We start from the raw sequence: 17,391 nt of genomic DNA, 5'->3' as shown, positions 1-17,391 counted from the left end.
AAGAGAAAAGGGCACCCTCCACTAAGCTACGAAAGACATTTTGAACTCTGTCAAGGTAGGATAAGCTGTTTCTAGCAGCTCCTGCCCAGATGTGGCAGCAGTACTCCATCGTTGGCCGTACCTGGCTTTGTAGAGAATTGCATCAGCAGTGAGATATCTACTGGAGTGGTAGATATTATTAAATATAAATATTATACACAAAGCAAGACTAAAATCTAAAACTGAATTATTTCCCTTTGACGATTTGTGCTTGTAAATATTTTCTGACTATATTTTCTTTTCCGTTTTCAATCAATTTCCTTTTTTCTCCATTCTCTTTTTCTTTAACCCCCTTTTTTTATTTGAATACATATGATTACTGTGTTTTACATCTAGACTTAACACAATAATACAACAATCATAAAAGGAATCAAGAATTCCTCACCTTTGGTCTATAGAAGACATTTTGAACCGACAACATTGAGACAATCGTTAGAATTTCATCGCTGCAACCCAAGTGAACAGACATGATCAACATTTTTGACAGCATTGGTTCCAAGGGGAATTCCGCCATCTAAAGAGAAAAAGAAAAGAAATTTAAAATAATCTATAATCTGTGTGTATGTATATATATATGTAGATAGTCATCCACATATAGCACTGTTTCGTTGTATCACAACAAATCAGTGCGGCAAGACATACACCTTTCCTCAGCCACGGATCGAACCTACAACCGTCACATTGACAGTCGGCAGCTCTCACCAACGAACCACAAATCAGTACCATAAATATTTCTCCTCGAGTGTGCATTAAATCCACACAATGTAATCATTTGACCAACCTCATGTCGTTATATATATATATATATATATATATATATATATTCCCTTTAAAATAGTATGTATGCCCCATAAGGATAGCACCTGCCCTGTTTTTATGTTTTATGGAACCATTATGTCAGAGTTTTTGAGAATAGCTCGCGTTACTCTAAAATTAACAGATTTTATACCACCAGTTTCTAGGTTAGTAATAAGGATGATAAAACAAGGTGGAGATAAAAATAAAATATTTAAACAGTTAAATAAAGCATTTGTTCGTTATCCTGATGCTTTTGAATCGTTTAAGATAAACCAGACTATATTAATAAAGGAAATCCAAAACTATATTAGCAATGTATAAAATGTATTTATAATTACATATAATAAATTTATAGATTAAAAAAAAAAAAAAAAAAAAAAAAATGTATATATGTAAAAATAAAATATTTTTAACCTTTATATATCTAATTTTAAATAAATAAAAATGTAAATATACAAACTACTAATTATAGTGGGGGTGATAAGTAGTTAAATGGATTAATCCAAATCTTATAAATACAAAACTGATAAATTAAAAAATGTATCCATTTTAAATGTGGAAATTGATGAATCGCACAGGTAAGAAATTCATTTTTATACTATGAAAAGGTTAGCAATTGCAATTAATAGGAAATTGGATCAAATTTTTGTAACATGTCTTCTTCCTAAGATTAAGGGTTGTGGTGTTTGATCAACACTGCTGGGGAGCCATGATGTAATATACTGCTTTGTTTTTAAATCCCCAAAACAGTGTTTCATGGTAAACAACTGATGATCCCTTGAAAAATAAAAAAATAAAATTGGTAAATTCGAGAGAGTTGATGCAGTGATTGCAGGTGATTAAATGACTTACTGACTAGATTTTTTTTTTTTTTTTAACGAATGATAAAAAGTAAATTTTTGTATGGTTTCAAATGTTAAAAACTTCAAAGACTATATATATATATATATATATAAAACTCATTATGTCTGTGTATCTTCTTCCATTTTTTCAAAGTGTATTTACTCCAAGACACAAGGCTGCAGAGTGGCATGAGGCGGGGTCAAGTGATTGCATTTTTTGTGGACTGTTCTTATATATATATATATATATATATATATATATATATATATATATATATATATATATATATAAAAGCTGGTAAAAATAGCTGCTAAAGGTGGTCATAATTTTTAAAAAATTGGAACTTCGCAGGCATAAGTCAACTTAAAGTGCTTTTACATGCATGCAGAAATATACAGGCATTCATTTTTAAGTATTTCATATCCATCTCACAATAGTTCAAACAGCAACGACTAAGGCTGAAGTGCTAAATGTTTTGGGTTCGATTCTAGCTGATGGCACCTAAGCAATTTTTGTTTACTTTTGAAATCATTGTTATATGTTGGGTACAATATAATAATCAATAGAGAATTGATTATAATAATACGTAAATATGAAATCTGCATAAATTAAAATATCATATTTAAGTGTATTTTATAACCAGGCAATGCCAGGTTCCCTGCCAGTCTATAATATAAGACTTGCTAATCTGGAATGCAAAATCTTGTACCAAAGGCAAACATTTTTTTTTTATCAAGCAACATTCTATAAGGAATCTAAGAGTGGTGGTGTTGTTGTGATTTTGTATTGGGAGTGGGGAGGTAATAATGAGGAATAGGGGTCAATATTCATGCAGGACATCTATAAATAGTGAAGACATTTTTTTTTTTTTAGAAATGAAAAAAAAAAAAAATAATAATTAGAAGTCAATTTCTTAAAACTGTCCAACACATGCCCGCATGCAAAATGGTTAATATGATTAAGAAAAATTTTTTTTTAATTTTACTCTTGTTTACTACAAATAAGGAATATTGCTACTTGGACGTAAGAGGCTACTACTTGGAACCATGTCTACTGGGGACTATGCAAGGAGATGAGAGAGATGTCTGTTCAGATTACATTTAAACTTCTGCATGTCAGTATAGTCATGGAAGCAAGAAACAGGGAGGGAATTCCAAAGTCCAAGAGAAGAACCTATTAGAGCAGAAGGCTTTCCAACATCTAAGGACCTCAGCACCGAAGGGGTGGGATTTTGCTGCTGGATGGGTTTGAAGGAATTTGACAGTGCACATTCCATTAAAATATTTGTAAAACAGACACATGGATGCAACATTGTATCAATAAGAGAGGGATTGGAGCTTGATTGATCATGCAGGACCTATTAGATTCGAGACTTTTTTTTTTTTAAATCTAAGGAGAGAAATGTAGATATACCAGGTTAAAAACTAGTCTACCAAATAGCTTCGTGCAAAGCGAACACAGAGACACAATTTGTAAAAAGGAAAGAATAGGTAATTACTGCCCTTTTGAACTCGCCTCTTCTCCCTTTTCTTCCTCGAATGACACACGACAGGATGCATGCGCCAAACGCTCTAAGTGTGCTTTACACACGCAAACCAATGATGTATTTAAATGAACTTTCACATACATTCCAACTTTATCGAGGTAAGCCCAAACATTGCAATTCATGAACAAACAAGCTCTACAAGCATGAATTATCTTGGTAACAATATTAAACAAAATATTTGATCTTATACAAGATCGGCAAAGATCAACAACATGCATGTATGCAAACGGTCTTATGCATTTTTCACAAAAGCTATTATTCATAAGAAAAAATGTATAAATATTCTTTCTTGTTTTAATTAAAGTCTATAGTGGTATATATAAACTTGGTATCTATTTTCATTAATTTATGTTGTTGAACCATACCATAAGAGAATAATGACAGATGTAATGGAAAAAAAATCAGAACTTCTTCTAATTCGCAATGCCATTCATACTAACTCCTCTTAACTTAAACCATAATTCACAATACTAACTCTTAATGTCAATACTCTCTCTTGGTTGTCAAAAACTCGACTCCCTATTCTCTCCAATTCGTCCTTCTTATAGCCACTATTCGCCTTATATGCAAATTAATGCCACATGTATATAAGGAATCCATCTATAAACTTGAGTTTTTCTTTTCTTCTTTTTCCTTCTCCAATCCAGTCATCTGACAGGCTAAACAGAGCCACTGGTGCTTGTGTGAGTAGTATCTTCTATTAGAATAGATGCACCAGCCCAGATGTAGCAACAGTGGTTTTATAGAGATGCAAGAGTTAGATAAAAATTATAAATATTAAGAAAAAGGAGCTGAGATCCTTACCCGTCGTCCAAGCCGTGTGAGAAGTCCTTCATCATCAAGGGCGCTAAGAGCATGGAGTTGTTCCATGGCCGAGATCAACGTCTGCATCGGGGGAGCATCCATAAAGTCGAATGACAACAGATCGTTTATTCCCATTGCTTTTAATGACAATACGGTGCTGGCAAGATTTGTACGTTGAATTTCTGGAACGTTCGTTGGCAACATTTCATCCCGATATGCACGTTCCGTGTACAAACGGTAACATTTGCCTGGACCTGTGCGGCCGGCCCGACCAGCTCGCTGTTTGGCTTGAGCCTAAAGTATATTGGGATAAAAAAAATAAATAAGCAAGATTAACAAACTGTTTATCAACATTTCAGTTAGTGTAGCCTTTGATCGTCATCAGGCATGTCGGTTTGTTGTCTTGGAAAAGTAAGGAGAAAAGTTATTGGCTCCATAGATATTTTTGTATTCTTAGAGTGGTTCTGTTTTTTGCTTAGGTAAGGCTAGAACACTGTAACGCCATGACACAGGGATAGGTCGAAAAGTCAGGACTAGTTTATCACATATGAAAAGAAAAAGGAACACTTCCCTTTGTGGAACGAGGTCAAAATAATTGACAGGGATGCAAGATGGAGAGTCAGGTGACTAAAAGAGGCAGCACATATGCTCAAAAAAAAAAAAAAAATTACTAAGCAGACCAAGCTTAGAAAGTAATAACATTTGGTGATGGAAAGGAGATAACCCCCTGTCGATCTTTATTAGACTTGCCTCCCTTTGTTCAACCAATTTTTTCATACATACGAAAACATGGCCAAAAAACAGAGAACAACTCCAAAAATACAAAAATATATAGAGCCAGTAACTTTTTTCCTTTCTTTTCCAATATAACAACCAACATGCCTGATGGTCGAAGGCTACGACCAAAACGTTGCACAAATAACATCAAAATGAGAACAATAGTCCAATCAAAACAATATAAACAATTAGCCCTCATCTCAAAAATTCAGAACTATGTTCATTATATTAGGCATGAAGAATACAGTTTTAAACATTGAAACAAATATTTTTTTTATGCAAGTATAGAGTTTAACCTGAAAAAAAAACAAAAAAAAAAAAACACAGAAAAACCTTTGATGATGTATGTACCCATCACAAAATGAACACATCATATTCCAAAAATCACATAAATTGATCAAGTTTTATTCTTAACTAGTAAAATCAAATTTATGAGTAAACAAAAAGGGGGTGTCTCAGGACACTATCTTGAAAAAAAAAGAGCAGATAACTCCACAATTTAAATTTGTAATGTAATGATTAATGATATAATTGTAATGTTAATGATTTCACATTAATCACTTAAAATCATTTAAAAGTGATTTTTTTTTTTTTAAAACCCACTTGATTAATTTACATGATTTAGGGAATATAGCACTTTCATTCCGTGACGAGTATGTATATTATAAAGATCTTTCTGTATTTTTGTTGTTTTTTTTTTATTATTTATTTAAGTTTAACTGTGGATTCACATCTTTTTTTTAATTGAAAAAATGTTTTAACGAACTTTGATGCATAGTCAATACGAGAGGAAAATCAGAGATTATGTTTTATTAAGACGAACAGTCCATAAAAATAAAATTTAATAATTAGAAAGAACAAAAAAAAAAAGAAAGAAAATAATAAAACAAAGCAAGAGTTATCACCTCCTGCCATCACTACAACTTGAATAATGTTAATAACTAATAATCACAAATCTGTTGAGATTTTTTTTGGGGGGGGGGAACACTCATTGCATTGAACAAAATGATATGAGAATGATGAATTTGCAATAAGAGTTTTAAAGATTGGCTTAATTCTGACGATCTTAGCAGAAGATTAAATCTCAACAATTTCAGGAAACGTATGTAGAACAGCCTGATCATGTTGAAAGAATGAGTGTTCTTGAGTTAGTAGATATAGAACAGTTGAGGTAGCAGGTTCAGTTAATAAGGGGAAGGGGAAGCAAAAAATATATAGTGACAAGAATCAATTTAAAGAAAGAGGGATAAATAAATACCTGGCAAGAGATAGATCAGTTTGGAAGTCAATTTTTAAAAGCCGTCCAACACATGCCAACAAGTAAAATAAATGTTAAAATAAATAAGATTTTTTTCAGTCATCCTAGCAAGAGTTTTCATATCGTCTCATGTGGTGGACTTATTGGAGTACTTCATATACAGTTCACACTCGCTGCAACATCTTCCTCAGAAAATCTCTCCTTGCCAGATGCCTTCATAGGTTCAGTCACAGCCTTGGTCGAAATCATCGACCAAGCACCACCAAGAAGAAACATCATGATGTTGAATTTAAAACGGACAGTAAAGCAGGATGCTAAACTGATGCTGGACCCTCACCTTTCCAGAGTGGCTTGCACTCATAACAAAAGCAGCCTTGGATCTCTGTGTCTAGTTAGCCAGTGTTCGGGACGTGGTGAACTTGTTGAAAAGAGCCGACCCAACTGACCCAGGGTGAAAGCCACGACTATGACAGTTTCATGCAAATAAACATTAATGCTAACCTACGAGTAATGCTTAAAAACAACAAAATAACTAAGTCAGTGACAGATAAAAATGCTTAAATTCAAGGATGAAATTATTGCCAAAATAATGTTAAAAGAAACTTTTAAAAAAATTTAAAAGGTATGTGTTAAGAAACGTCAACAATTTATTTGGTACAGACTGGATGCAACAGTTTAATGTTTGGGATTTATTAATCAATTTTTTTTGCCAGAATATAGGTTAAATTGAGGAAATCCCAAGTAGCAAAGTAGGACTATGCGAAATTCCTTTGAAATCAATCTATGAAAAACAATGAAAACTAACAAATGAAGCTCATATTACAAATATGGAAAGATGCTAAAAAGAATATAAACAGCATTGAGAAATAACAGCTTCGAATGGAGAAATTAAATATGATGATTTTTCACTCATTCCATGGAGCAACTTGCTAGTAACAAAGTTAATTCTGGATCTTTGCAAAAAAAAAAAAAAAAAAAAAAATTATATTTTTTGTTTCTCGGAGAATAAACTAGAGTTTACTCCTAAAATGTTATCCTCATCTTTCTGTGTTCACAGGTCATATAACTTCATATAAATCTCTTCTATTATTTAGATTATTTGGACGAATGCTGTCATCTAATCAAGGATAACTGAATTCTGATTATCGATGGAGAAAAAGTTGAGATATTCTAAGTCTATATACTACAATTAAATCCACTCATTTAAAAAAAAAAAAATTTTTTTTTGATGGAAATCACTCCAGACAAGGCATGAAGCCACTTGATGCAAGGAGCTGACAAGAACAAAAGATGATTATTGAAAAGACAGAAGATACTTATTGACCTTAGTCTTGAAAAAAAAAAAAAAAAAAAAAAAAAAGGGCTGTAAGTGAGAAGGAAAACAGTAAGCATGAAGGAGTTCCAAAAGTATGTGGTTCATAAAAAGCAGCTACTGGAATATGAAACTGTATTACAATGAGGTTTCAAAACATGGAATTGATGAAGACCACTAAACAAACGAGCTGGAACAAAGGAAGCAGAACATTCTGAAGAACACAAACTATATCAATAAAAAAGATTGAGACTAGCAACAACACGTCTGTGAGAGAGAGTGGTTGCAGAGAAGGAGGAAGATTGGGCTCAAACACAAAGTTCATTTGTCGTAAAACAGATCTGTTAAAATTTAGCATGTATTTTCTTTTTAGGCCGTAAATAATAATCAAATTCTGATTGTGATTGGAGAAACTGGATCTGGACAAATAACTCAAATCACTCAATATTTAATGGAAGCCAGGTACACAGCACGAAAGTAGATCGGTTGCACTCAACCCAGAAGGGTGGCCGCTATATCAGTAGCAAAAAAAAGTTGAAAGAAATTGGGTGTCGCTTAGGACAAGAGGTAAGACAGATGTTTCAAAATTATAAATTTGTTTCTGAATTTTTGAGATGAGGATTGATTATTTGAATTATTTGGACTAGTGTTCTCATCTTATGTTCACATTTCCGTCAATGTAATCTCCAATGTTCTTCAGGTGTAACTTGTCAAACTCAGAAATCTGCACAAAATTTCGAATGGAAACCTTTATTTAATCCACAAGGGTAGCATGCTCTTGTTCCAACAACCACAACTGAGTAATAGACCTAATTAATTCACAATTGTATTTTGAGTGTCACTCACACTGAGAATTGAACTTCAGGAAGAGTGTAACTTACAACTGAACTTTACCAAGTATTTTATCCCCTGAGCCATGGGTCTTTGCAGACAGTCCTCAGTTCTATCCTCTGTGCAGGCGATATTCAAAAATGCAACTGAGAATTACTTAGGAGTTCTACTCTGTCATAGCTGACAAAACAAGAGCATGCAACCCACATGGATTAAATAAAGGGTCCCATTCAAAATTCCTTGCGTATTCCTGAGTTTGACAGAAAGACTCCAGAGCTCACAAAATACACTTGAAGAATGCTGGAGGTTCCTATTTACAATGCCTCCCCACGGGACAGAGTTAGACACCAGGGTCGTTTTTTAATGTGGAGGAAAGGGATCAAAATAAAAATTGTCTCAGTCGTGAGGGATTTCTCCTCCACTGACAGAACAAGAAATTTTAGTGCAGCATCTGAAGAACAGATGGTATTTATTTGCTCCCCCACCGAGCAAATTAGGCACAAGGCCAATTTTTAACGTGAGGAGTGAAGGGAAGGAAAAGGGAAAAAGGGGACCAGCTCCCGAGAGGTGGGAAATGGGAGCTGGTTAAAGGTCAGGCATGTGGGGTTGCCCCCACATCTGGTCTTTGCTAGTCATAGCTGGTCTTTGCTAGTCATAGCTTGCAGCATCTGTCGGAACAGATGCTACACTTTGATCTTGTCCCGAAAAGCCAAGAATCATGTATGATGAATGCTGGAGGTTACATTGAATGAAATATTGTGAAAATAACACTCAAGATGAGAATAATAGTCTGAATGATCCAAATGATAAATCCTTCTCTCAAAAATTTGGAAACACAAATCTCTTCTGTTCTCTGCAATCCTTTACTTAAAGAAGAGATGTTGCTAGTCTTTTGCTATTCTATGATTTCCATGGAAAGTGCCCGACTGAGTCTAACAAGAACTAGTCTCCTATTATAACCGAGAGGAACTTTCCCTTCTTCCCCTATGCATTTAGTGTCTGGTAGAATTTCTACAGGTAGAATTTCTACAGGTAGAATTTAATTCCAAGAACTTCCAATTTGTGAAGCACATTATCACAGAAATGCTTCCCTTCGGACTACAATATGGTCGTCTTCAAATAAAATATCAATAAATTTTTATCATAAACTGTTTTTCTATAATTAATCAAACTTTGTTCATTGTATTCATCAGTTTCATTCCTCTCATAATATTCTTCATCATTTAACTGGCAATCCGTCCATCTCATGAACCCTTATCCTCAAATGGCTTTTGGTTTTGATAAATGGCGACTCATTAGTAAATGAAGAAAAAAAAAAATGATTGTTGTTTGGTTGGTTATTTTACGGCATATATCTGGTTATTTAATGATGAATCCAGTAATTTTGGAAAAGATTTTTATGCTTAAAGTTTTTTTATATCATCAAATATTTATTTATGGTGTTTGGTTTGGTTGTTTTGTAGAAGAAAACCGTTTTCGTTTTTGACTTTCCAGAAAATGATTGAGTTTTGCAAAGGGAATGGGGAAAAAAAAAAAAAAATAGCATCAATGTTTGGTGCATTTTAGATCAGGATTGGGTGGTTGGTTGTTTTTGTTTTACAGCATATCAACTCTTTTCGGGTTATTTAATGCCGAATCCAAAGATTTTGAAGAAAAATTTTTAATAGAATATATTTGTTGTTTTCAAGTTGGTTTCTATTTAACCCATAGTTGGGACCCTAACAGGTACTACTACTCCGGGTCAGAGTGGACCTGGGAACAATGGTAATTAAAGGGTGGCTCCACACTCCCCAAAGTCCGCAAGCTGGGGCCTCACCACTGGATATAGTTTAAGGTCATATCCAGGACCTTTAGGTCAGGAAGTAGGTATCTTCAGACAGCCTGATTTGGTAGCACCAGACAAAAAACAAATGAACCCATTTTGAAAAAAGAAAAAAAAACCAGACGTACAAAATAACGTACAGTGACACAAACTTTTTCCGATTAACATCGAGAGACCAAAAATGGTAAAATCGGATTTATTTACCTGTGATATCGGAGTCACAATCAGCTGATCCATTCCCGTTTTAGAATTATAAACTTTCTGTTTAACAAATCCCGGATCAACGACGTAGTAGATCCCGTTGATGGTCAATGATGTTTCAGCAATATTTGTTGCAATGACAACCTGAATAAAAAAAATTTTTTTTTTAATAAATAAAATTTAAATTTGTAAACTCTTTAAAGCATCTTTAAAATTAAAAATTTAAAAACTTTGAATAAACAAACTGTTTTGGAAACGTGTTAAGACGCAAATATATTTTTTTTTAATCGAATTGGATCAGAGGAGATTGCAAATTGCATTGTTATGATGACTGAGCATATGCATTGCATTCATGATCTGAAAGTTTCATCTCTCTGTTGCAGATATTGATGGTGTGAGACTAAGAAAGCAACCCTTGCCATTGACATGCATCAGAAGCAGAGATGCACCATTGAATTCCTGGCAAATGCATTGAGAATGGTGGTGACTATGTAGAAAAACAAGTTCTGGAGCACAAAAAGTTGCTCGTTTTAATGGTACTATCTCCGTCTTTGTAGCTCTTAAACTTTTGGAGTTAAATAGAAAAAAAAAAAAAAAATAGGAGGCTTTATTTTCGGAATGACCTTCGTAATTTTATTATTCACATATTTTTTATTTGCTCTTAAGAAATACCCAATTTTATTAACCAGACAAAGCTTTCTTTTTTCTTCTTTCAAAAGCTGAAATTTTGTAAAGTACATATGGATAATGCGAGTTTTAACGACAGGCTTAAATCTGATAATCACAGAGAAAGATTAAATTTGGACACATAGGAGATGTGTGCAAAATAGAAGACATAAATTTAAGAGCTAATAAAAATAGAAACTTGTAAATATTTTTGTGTTAAAAAAAAAAAAAAAAAAACACTCCCAGACAACATTAGGTGGGTACAGCTAAATGTAGAAAAAAGGAAAAAAAAAAGAAAAAAAGAAAAGAAAAGTAAAAAAAAAGAAAAGAAAAAAAGAAAAGAAAAAAGAAAAGAAAAAGAAAAAAAGAAAAAAAGAAAAGAAAAAAAGAAAAGAAGAAAAGAAAAGAAAAAAAGAAAAGAAAAATAGAAAAGAAAAATAGAAAAGAAAAATAGAAAAGAAAAATAGAAAAGAAAGAAAAAAAGAAAAGAAAGAAAAAAGAAAGAAAAAAGAAAAGAAAAAAAGAAAAGAAAGAAAAAAAAGAAAAAAGAAAAAAGAAAAAAAAGAAAAACAAACACTCCCAGGCAACATTGGGTGGGTACAGCTAAATGTTAAATAAAAAAAAAAAGTTGCTGTCTTACTTTACGTGACCCTGGGGGAGCCGGTTCAAAGATGCGCGTTTGCATTTCACTCGGCAATGCACTGTACACAGGAAGGATGATCAGTTCGGGGACCTCAGGGCCGAGGGCTTTCATTCGCTCATATAAGATTTCACAGGCTGTGTCAATTTCTTCTTGACCCGTAAGAAACAATAGAATGTCACCTGAAAAAAAAAAATTTCATTATTTTTTTTCTAGATCATTTTTCGTAATTTTTTAAAATTTATACTAATTTTGTCATGACACATAAGTACGTAATAATGTTTTCACCTGAAATGCGTTGGTTTAAAAAAAAAATTAAAAAAAAAAAAAAAAAATCACTAATATAAACAAGCATCAAAGTTTTACTTTTTTGTCTGTTTATTAAAATTTTTGTCAAAAATCCTTCCATAATTACTTGTAATACTTTATGTAAGATTTTGAAATAATACTAAGACTTTTTGAAGATTCTCCTAAAGTCTATGTTGACCGCATGATATATAAAAAGAAAAAAGTTATTTACCTGGTGGTTCCATTAAATGAATTTGCATAACGGTAATCATGGCAGCGTCCAAGTAGTCAGTCTCAGATTCTTTGGTATAAAGAATTTCTACTGGATATGTACGACCAGGAATTGTGAAAATAGGCTGAAAACGAAGAATGTTAATATAACAATTATGAAATCAATTTATAAAATCCTTTAAAATAAATACACAAAAAAATTTAAAAAAAAAAAAAAAAAGATTTTGTATTTTTTTTTTTTTTTTTTTTTTTACTTTGGTTTTTGTCTAGCATTCCTCCTATGTTAAAAAAAAACAAAACAAAATCTGTAAATCAGTAATAACAAAACAAAAATATTTTCCAAAAAACCACGTAGCACAAACAAGTAGTTTTATTTTTATAAATAAAATCATTTTTAAGCGATTAATGAGAATTCATAGACATTACAACATAAATCTCGCAAATTTTAATTATTGTTGAGTTATTTCTCTTTGTTTCTTGACTTTGATTGTAAAATGGTAGGCAAGATAGTCTTCCTTCAGGTACTCATCAAATTTGATTTTCTTTACTTAAAAATAAAACTATTTGATCAATTTACGTGATTTTTGGAATGATATTTTCATTTCATCATACAAATTTTTCTTTATTTTTGCTTTTTAATAAAAAGGGAATTCTTGACAAAAATCAATAAAAGAAATTTTTAAAAATAAGAATAAAAATTGTAATACAGAAACAGGTTCAATGCAGGAATACAAGGGGTACACATTAATTTCAAGGTAACATTAGGTATACTTGCTAGTTAATATAAATGTCTCAAAGACAGTAATTTTGTAAAATTTTGAAAGAATTTTCAGTGCTTGTGCGTAATTAGGTAATAGTTATTTTACTTAAAATGCATTTTTTAATATCAAATTATAATTCACAAACACCATCTTTTTTTTTAATCAAATGAATATACATATTTTAACAAATTCTGCTACGCATTCCACAATGTCTGCAATCACAATAAAAAATTTTAAAAATAGCTTGTACCCTCTTCTCCTGATGATCTTACTCTTTTTAACTCCCCTTCCTATATTTCAAGATGTCATTATTTTATGTGATAGTAAATGTACATATTGATGGAAAAAAAAAAATTTTTTAATTAAAACTTTCCAGAAATACTTACAGCTTCAAAGAAATACTGAGAAAATTTAACGGCATCCAATGTTGCAGACGTCACAATTAGTTTCAATTCGACCCGTTTCTTGACGGCCTAAAAATAAAAATACGAATTGAAAAAGTAGCAAAATGAAAAAGTAACAAAACGAAAAAGTAACAAAACGAAAAAGTAACAAAACGAAAAAGTAACAAAACGAAAAAGTAACAAAACGAAAAACAAATGAAAAAGTATCAAATGAAAAAGTAACAAAACGAAAAAGTAACAAAACGAAAAAGTAACAAAACGAAAAACAAATGAAAAAATAACAAAATGAAAAAGTAACAAAATGAAAAAGTAACAAAATGAAAAACTAACAAAATGAAAAAGTAACAAATGAAAAAGTAACAAATGAAAAAGTAACAAATGAAAAAAATAAAATAGAAATAAATAAAATAAAAATAAAATATAAAATAAAAAATAAAAATAAATAAAAAATAAAATAAAACTTAGTTATTAAAGAAAATTGGTGTAGTGTCTGTCAAAAGAGTTGAGTGTACTGCTCGACACCAACCACTTACTGCATTGACAGACACTACACCAATTTTCTTTAATAACTAAGTTTTATTTTGATTTTATTTGTAGGAAGCGAATAACTTCTCGTAGCAAATACCGGAAGAATAAGAGAGGAAATTTGTTCAAACTAGAATCAAGGTAGAAAATACAAAATTACTAACCGCTTTCAACAATCCAAATAAGACGTCTGTGTGAATAGTCCTTTCATGGGCCTCGTCCAACATGATGACAGCATACTGAAGTAAGTCAGGATCAATGAGGCACTCTCGCAACAACATACCATCTGTCATGTATTTGATCTTAGTCTCCGGACCAGTACAATCCTCAAAACGGATTGTGTAACCAACCTAGAAGAAACAAAAAAATAATTAAGGAAGGAAAAATTTTTTGGTTTTTTTTTTTTTAACGTTTTTATTTTTAATCATTTTTGTATTATTTCGATTCTTCAGATTACTGTTCTCATCTTGAGTATTATTTTCACACTCTGGGTCGATGCAAACTCCAACCTTCTTCAGGTGTATCTTGTCGAACTGTCAAACTTGGAAAATGTGTACAAAATTTTTAGTAGAACCATGGAGGTAGAATGTTTTCGTTCTGTCCATCAGCCATGACTGGGTAGAAGTTGTAAGAAATTCGCAATGTATTTTGAGTGTCGGCCGCACTAAGGATTGAATCTATAAACTCCAGATGAGAATAGTAGTCTAAAGAATCCAAATAATATAAATAATCCTCATCTCAAAAGTTCAGAAATTTTTTTTTTTTTTTTTTAAAGAAAATTCAACTTGTTTTATGATAAAGAGTGGAATGATAAAAAAGACATGATTCCATTTCTGTTTAATGAAAACCGGTTTTCTTTTTTTTTTGTTGCAAACCATCTACTACTAGTTGGCCAGTGGTGTACAAATCCCAAGAGCGATAGGAGCCTTCTATCACGTCTGAAAGTGACACAATGTTCAATGAGCGAGATCAGAGATGCATTGCTGTATAACTTATGCTCTCTACTGATGCAAATTATGACAACAGGACCATTGCCAGCAGCATCAAAATGCATCGCTGGATTGCCACGAATTACAGGGATGTGCCCAGGGTGATGAAAACAAAGTTTCTGGCCACAATTATGGTCTTTGGTGTGGCTTGAAGTGAGGGCCACATCATGCCACCTCACATGTTCGAAGTCGGCTTGAAAGTCAATACCAAAGTGTACCTGGATATGCTGAAGAATGTGGTGATCCCCTGGTGCAGTCAGGTGTCCGCTGGTGAACCCTGGGTGTGGCAGCAAGACTCTGTGCCTGCCTACAAGTCCAAAGAGACCAAGGCTTGGCTTCAGAAGGAGTACTACAACTGTCACTGGCCTCCCCTTCTCCCCCGACCTGAACTCACTGGATAACTTCATTTGGTCATACGTCGAGAACATCACCAACATGACCTCCCCACAACACCAAAGCCAGCCTGATCACCACCATCCACCCAATATACGTCAAGTTTCCACCGGCGCTTGTAGAAAAAGCATGCTCCCAATTCCGAACCCATATCAAGGCGGTGATTGAGGCTGAAAACGGCTACATTGAATAGATGTCAGCTCTACTACATAATCAAGTTACCTGAATTGATTTTTTTCAATAAAAGTTTTACAATAAAGCTGTAGTGTTGTTTTCTTTAGAGCGACAACTTTATCGTTCCACCATGTATATCAACTCTGTTTGACTTGAATAAAATACCCATTTTATTTTTATAGAGTCTAAAAGGCAGGATTAGATCTGATGACTTCAGAGGAAGATTAAATCTGGACAGTATACAAAGATGTACGTACAACATGAGACTGTTAGCTTGACCACATTGAAAGATAGTGTTTTCAGTACATCTATTGGATCATTTTTCATAATTTTTGGAATTTATACTCATTTCAACAAGACACGTAAATGCAGGATTGTGTTTTTTACTTGAAATGCATTTGTTAGAAATTCTATTATACTGCACAAGCTGACAGTTTTTGGGTTAATAAATGTAGAACAGCTGAGACAACAGGGGAACTCAAGGAAACCATACAAACAAATGATAAGGATATATTTGAGAGAAACAAACATAAATAAAGACCTGGCCAGAGATGGGTTAATTTGGAAGTCAATTTCTAAAAGCCATCCAACACATGCCAACAGATAAAACAGATGTCAAACCAAAGATGATGAATCTGGCCAGCCACGGGATGTATATATATAGATTTTTTTTTAATTTTCTTCCTTTGAAGATTGTAACGCTGGGTATGAGGCAGCCAAACCAGCTGCCAACATTGCCTTGATTTTTATTGAAACCAACCGAGAGCTCTTTTTAGTATCCTTGTTGTTCCCTTAAGTGCAATTGTCTGGATCTCTTTTACACTTGGTTCACCAGGAATATTAGTTAGGTAGGACTTCAGGTTCTTCATAAGCCCTGTGGCACTTATAATAACTAGTATGATTGATACCTCCTTAAAATTCCAGTTTCTTTTCATATCATACATGAAACCTTGATATTTGGTTTGTTTTTCTCTTTCAGCTCTGTTCAGACCTCCATCATTAGGGACACTCACTTTCAACCAAGGTTGAAACTCTCTCCATATAACTATGTCAGGTTTCACAGCAGCATTTTTAAGGTAGGTCTGTGTTATTGCCAGTGTGATTAGCAAGGTTATTTTATCAAAAGATACCCAACATGATATAAAGATATAATTTTTTTTTTTTTTTTTTTTTACAAAGGAATCATTATCAAGGCCCAGAGGCAACTCGAGGACAAGGGTTAAAGAGTTTACAGTGGTCAAAAGGACAATATAGTAATTGTTAGAAGTGTGAATTTGGTAAATTGGATTACTTAAGGGGAACGGCTCATCAAGAACTTGTTTACATTGAACTTGAAGACGGCCATATTGTAGTCAGCTGGAAAGCAGGCAAACAGAAGAGAGCTCCACAGGCGTGCAGTTCTTAGAAAGAAGCGTTGTTCATGGATCTACGTTTAGGTTTAGGCACAGATAAAGAGTGGGGGGAAATTATTGATAGTGTTTTCAGCCAGACGAGTGTTTCTCGCGACTGTTCTATTTCCATTGATGTAACGTCTCACCTGTTTCATGCGTCTTATTTAAATGCAGGAATATTTCTGTCAAACTCAGGAATCTGCATGGAATTTCAAACAGAACCCTTTATTTAATCAATAGGTTTAGCATGCTCGCGTTCTGTTAGCCATGACTGGATAGAAGTTTGAAGTTTTGGCATAGTAGATAAAGTACTTGATAAAAATTCAGTTGTAAGTTACACTCTTCTGGAGGTTAAAGGTTCAATCCTCAGTGCAGGCAACACTCAAAATATAATTGTTAATTACTTAGGGCTTTTACCCAGTCTTGACTAATGGAACGAGAGCATGCTATCCGCATTGGTTCTGTTTGAAATTTTTTTTTTTACAAGGTGGTCATCACTTATCAAGGCCCGGAAGCCACTCAGGGATAAGGGTTATTGCACATATAGTACGTTAGTGTGGAGATTTAATAAAGTGTCTACTTAAAGGGGTGGTTCATCAGGAATTTGTTTACGTTGGACTTGAAGACATCCAGGTTGTAGTCAGGTAGGAAGCAGGCAGACGGAACAGAGTTCTACAGGCGTGCAGTTCTAAGAAAGA

General features: G+C 33.1%; 1 protein-coding gene across 1 annotated transcript in view; it reads right to left on the bottom strand.

Moving 5' to 3' along the window:
- LOC145263125 (ATP-dependent RNA helicase DHX8-like) overlaps positions 1 to 17,391 on the bottom strand; it is a 75,823-nt gene that overhangs the window by 11,358 nt on the left and 47,074 nt on the right. Inside the window, exons 13-19 of the mRNA XM_080120064.1 lie at positions 13,911 to 14,096; positions 13,204 to 13,290; positions 12,058 to 12,181; positions 11,538 to 11,719; positions 10,235 to 10,375; positions 4,031 to 4,324; positions 425 to 553 (exon numbers count right to left, since the gene is read on the bottom strand). Of these exons, the coding sequence (XP_079976190.1) occupies positions 425 to 553; positions 4,031 to 4,324; positions 10,235 to 10,375; positions 11,538 to 11,719; positions 12,058 to 12,181; positions 13,204 to 13,290; positions 13,911 to 14,096 (1,143 nt within the window). The remainder of the gene's footprint in view (positions 1 to 424; positions 554 to 4,030; positions 4,325 to 10,234; positions 10,376 to 11,537; positions 11,720 to 12,057; positions 12,182 to 13,203; positions 13,291 to 13,910; positions 14,097 to 17,391) is intronic.

Source organism: Euprymna scolopes, chromosome 38 (genome assembly GCF_053919585.1).
Source record: "Euprymna scolopes isolate OS-2025 chromosome 38, ASM5391958v1, whole genome shotgun sequence".
Lineage (NCBI taxonomy): Eukaryota > Metazoa > Mollusca > Cephalopoda > Sepiida > Sepiolidae > Euprymna > Euprymna scolopes.
The sequence above is the reverse complement of the archived record's forward strand: the minus strand, read 5'-3'. Positions and strand labels throughout refer to the sequence as shown.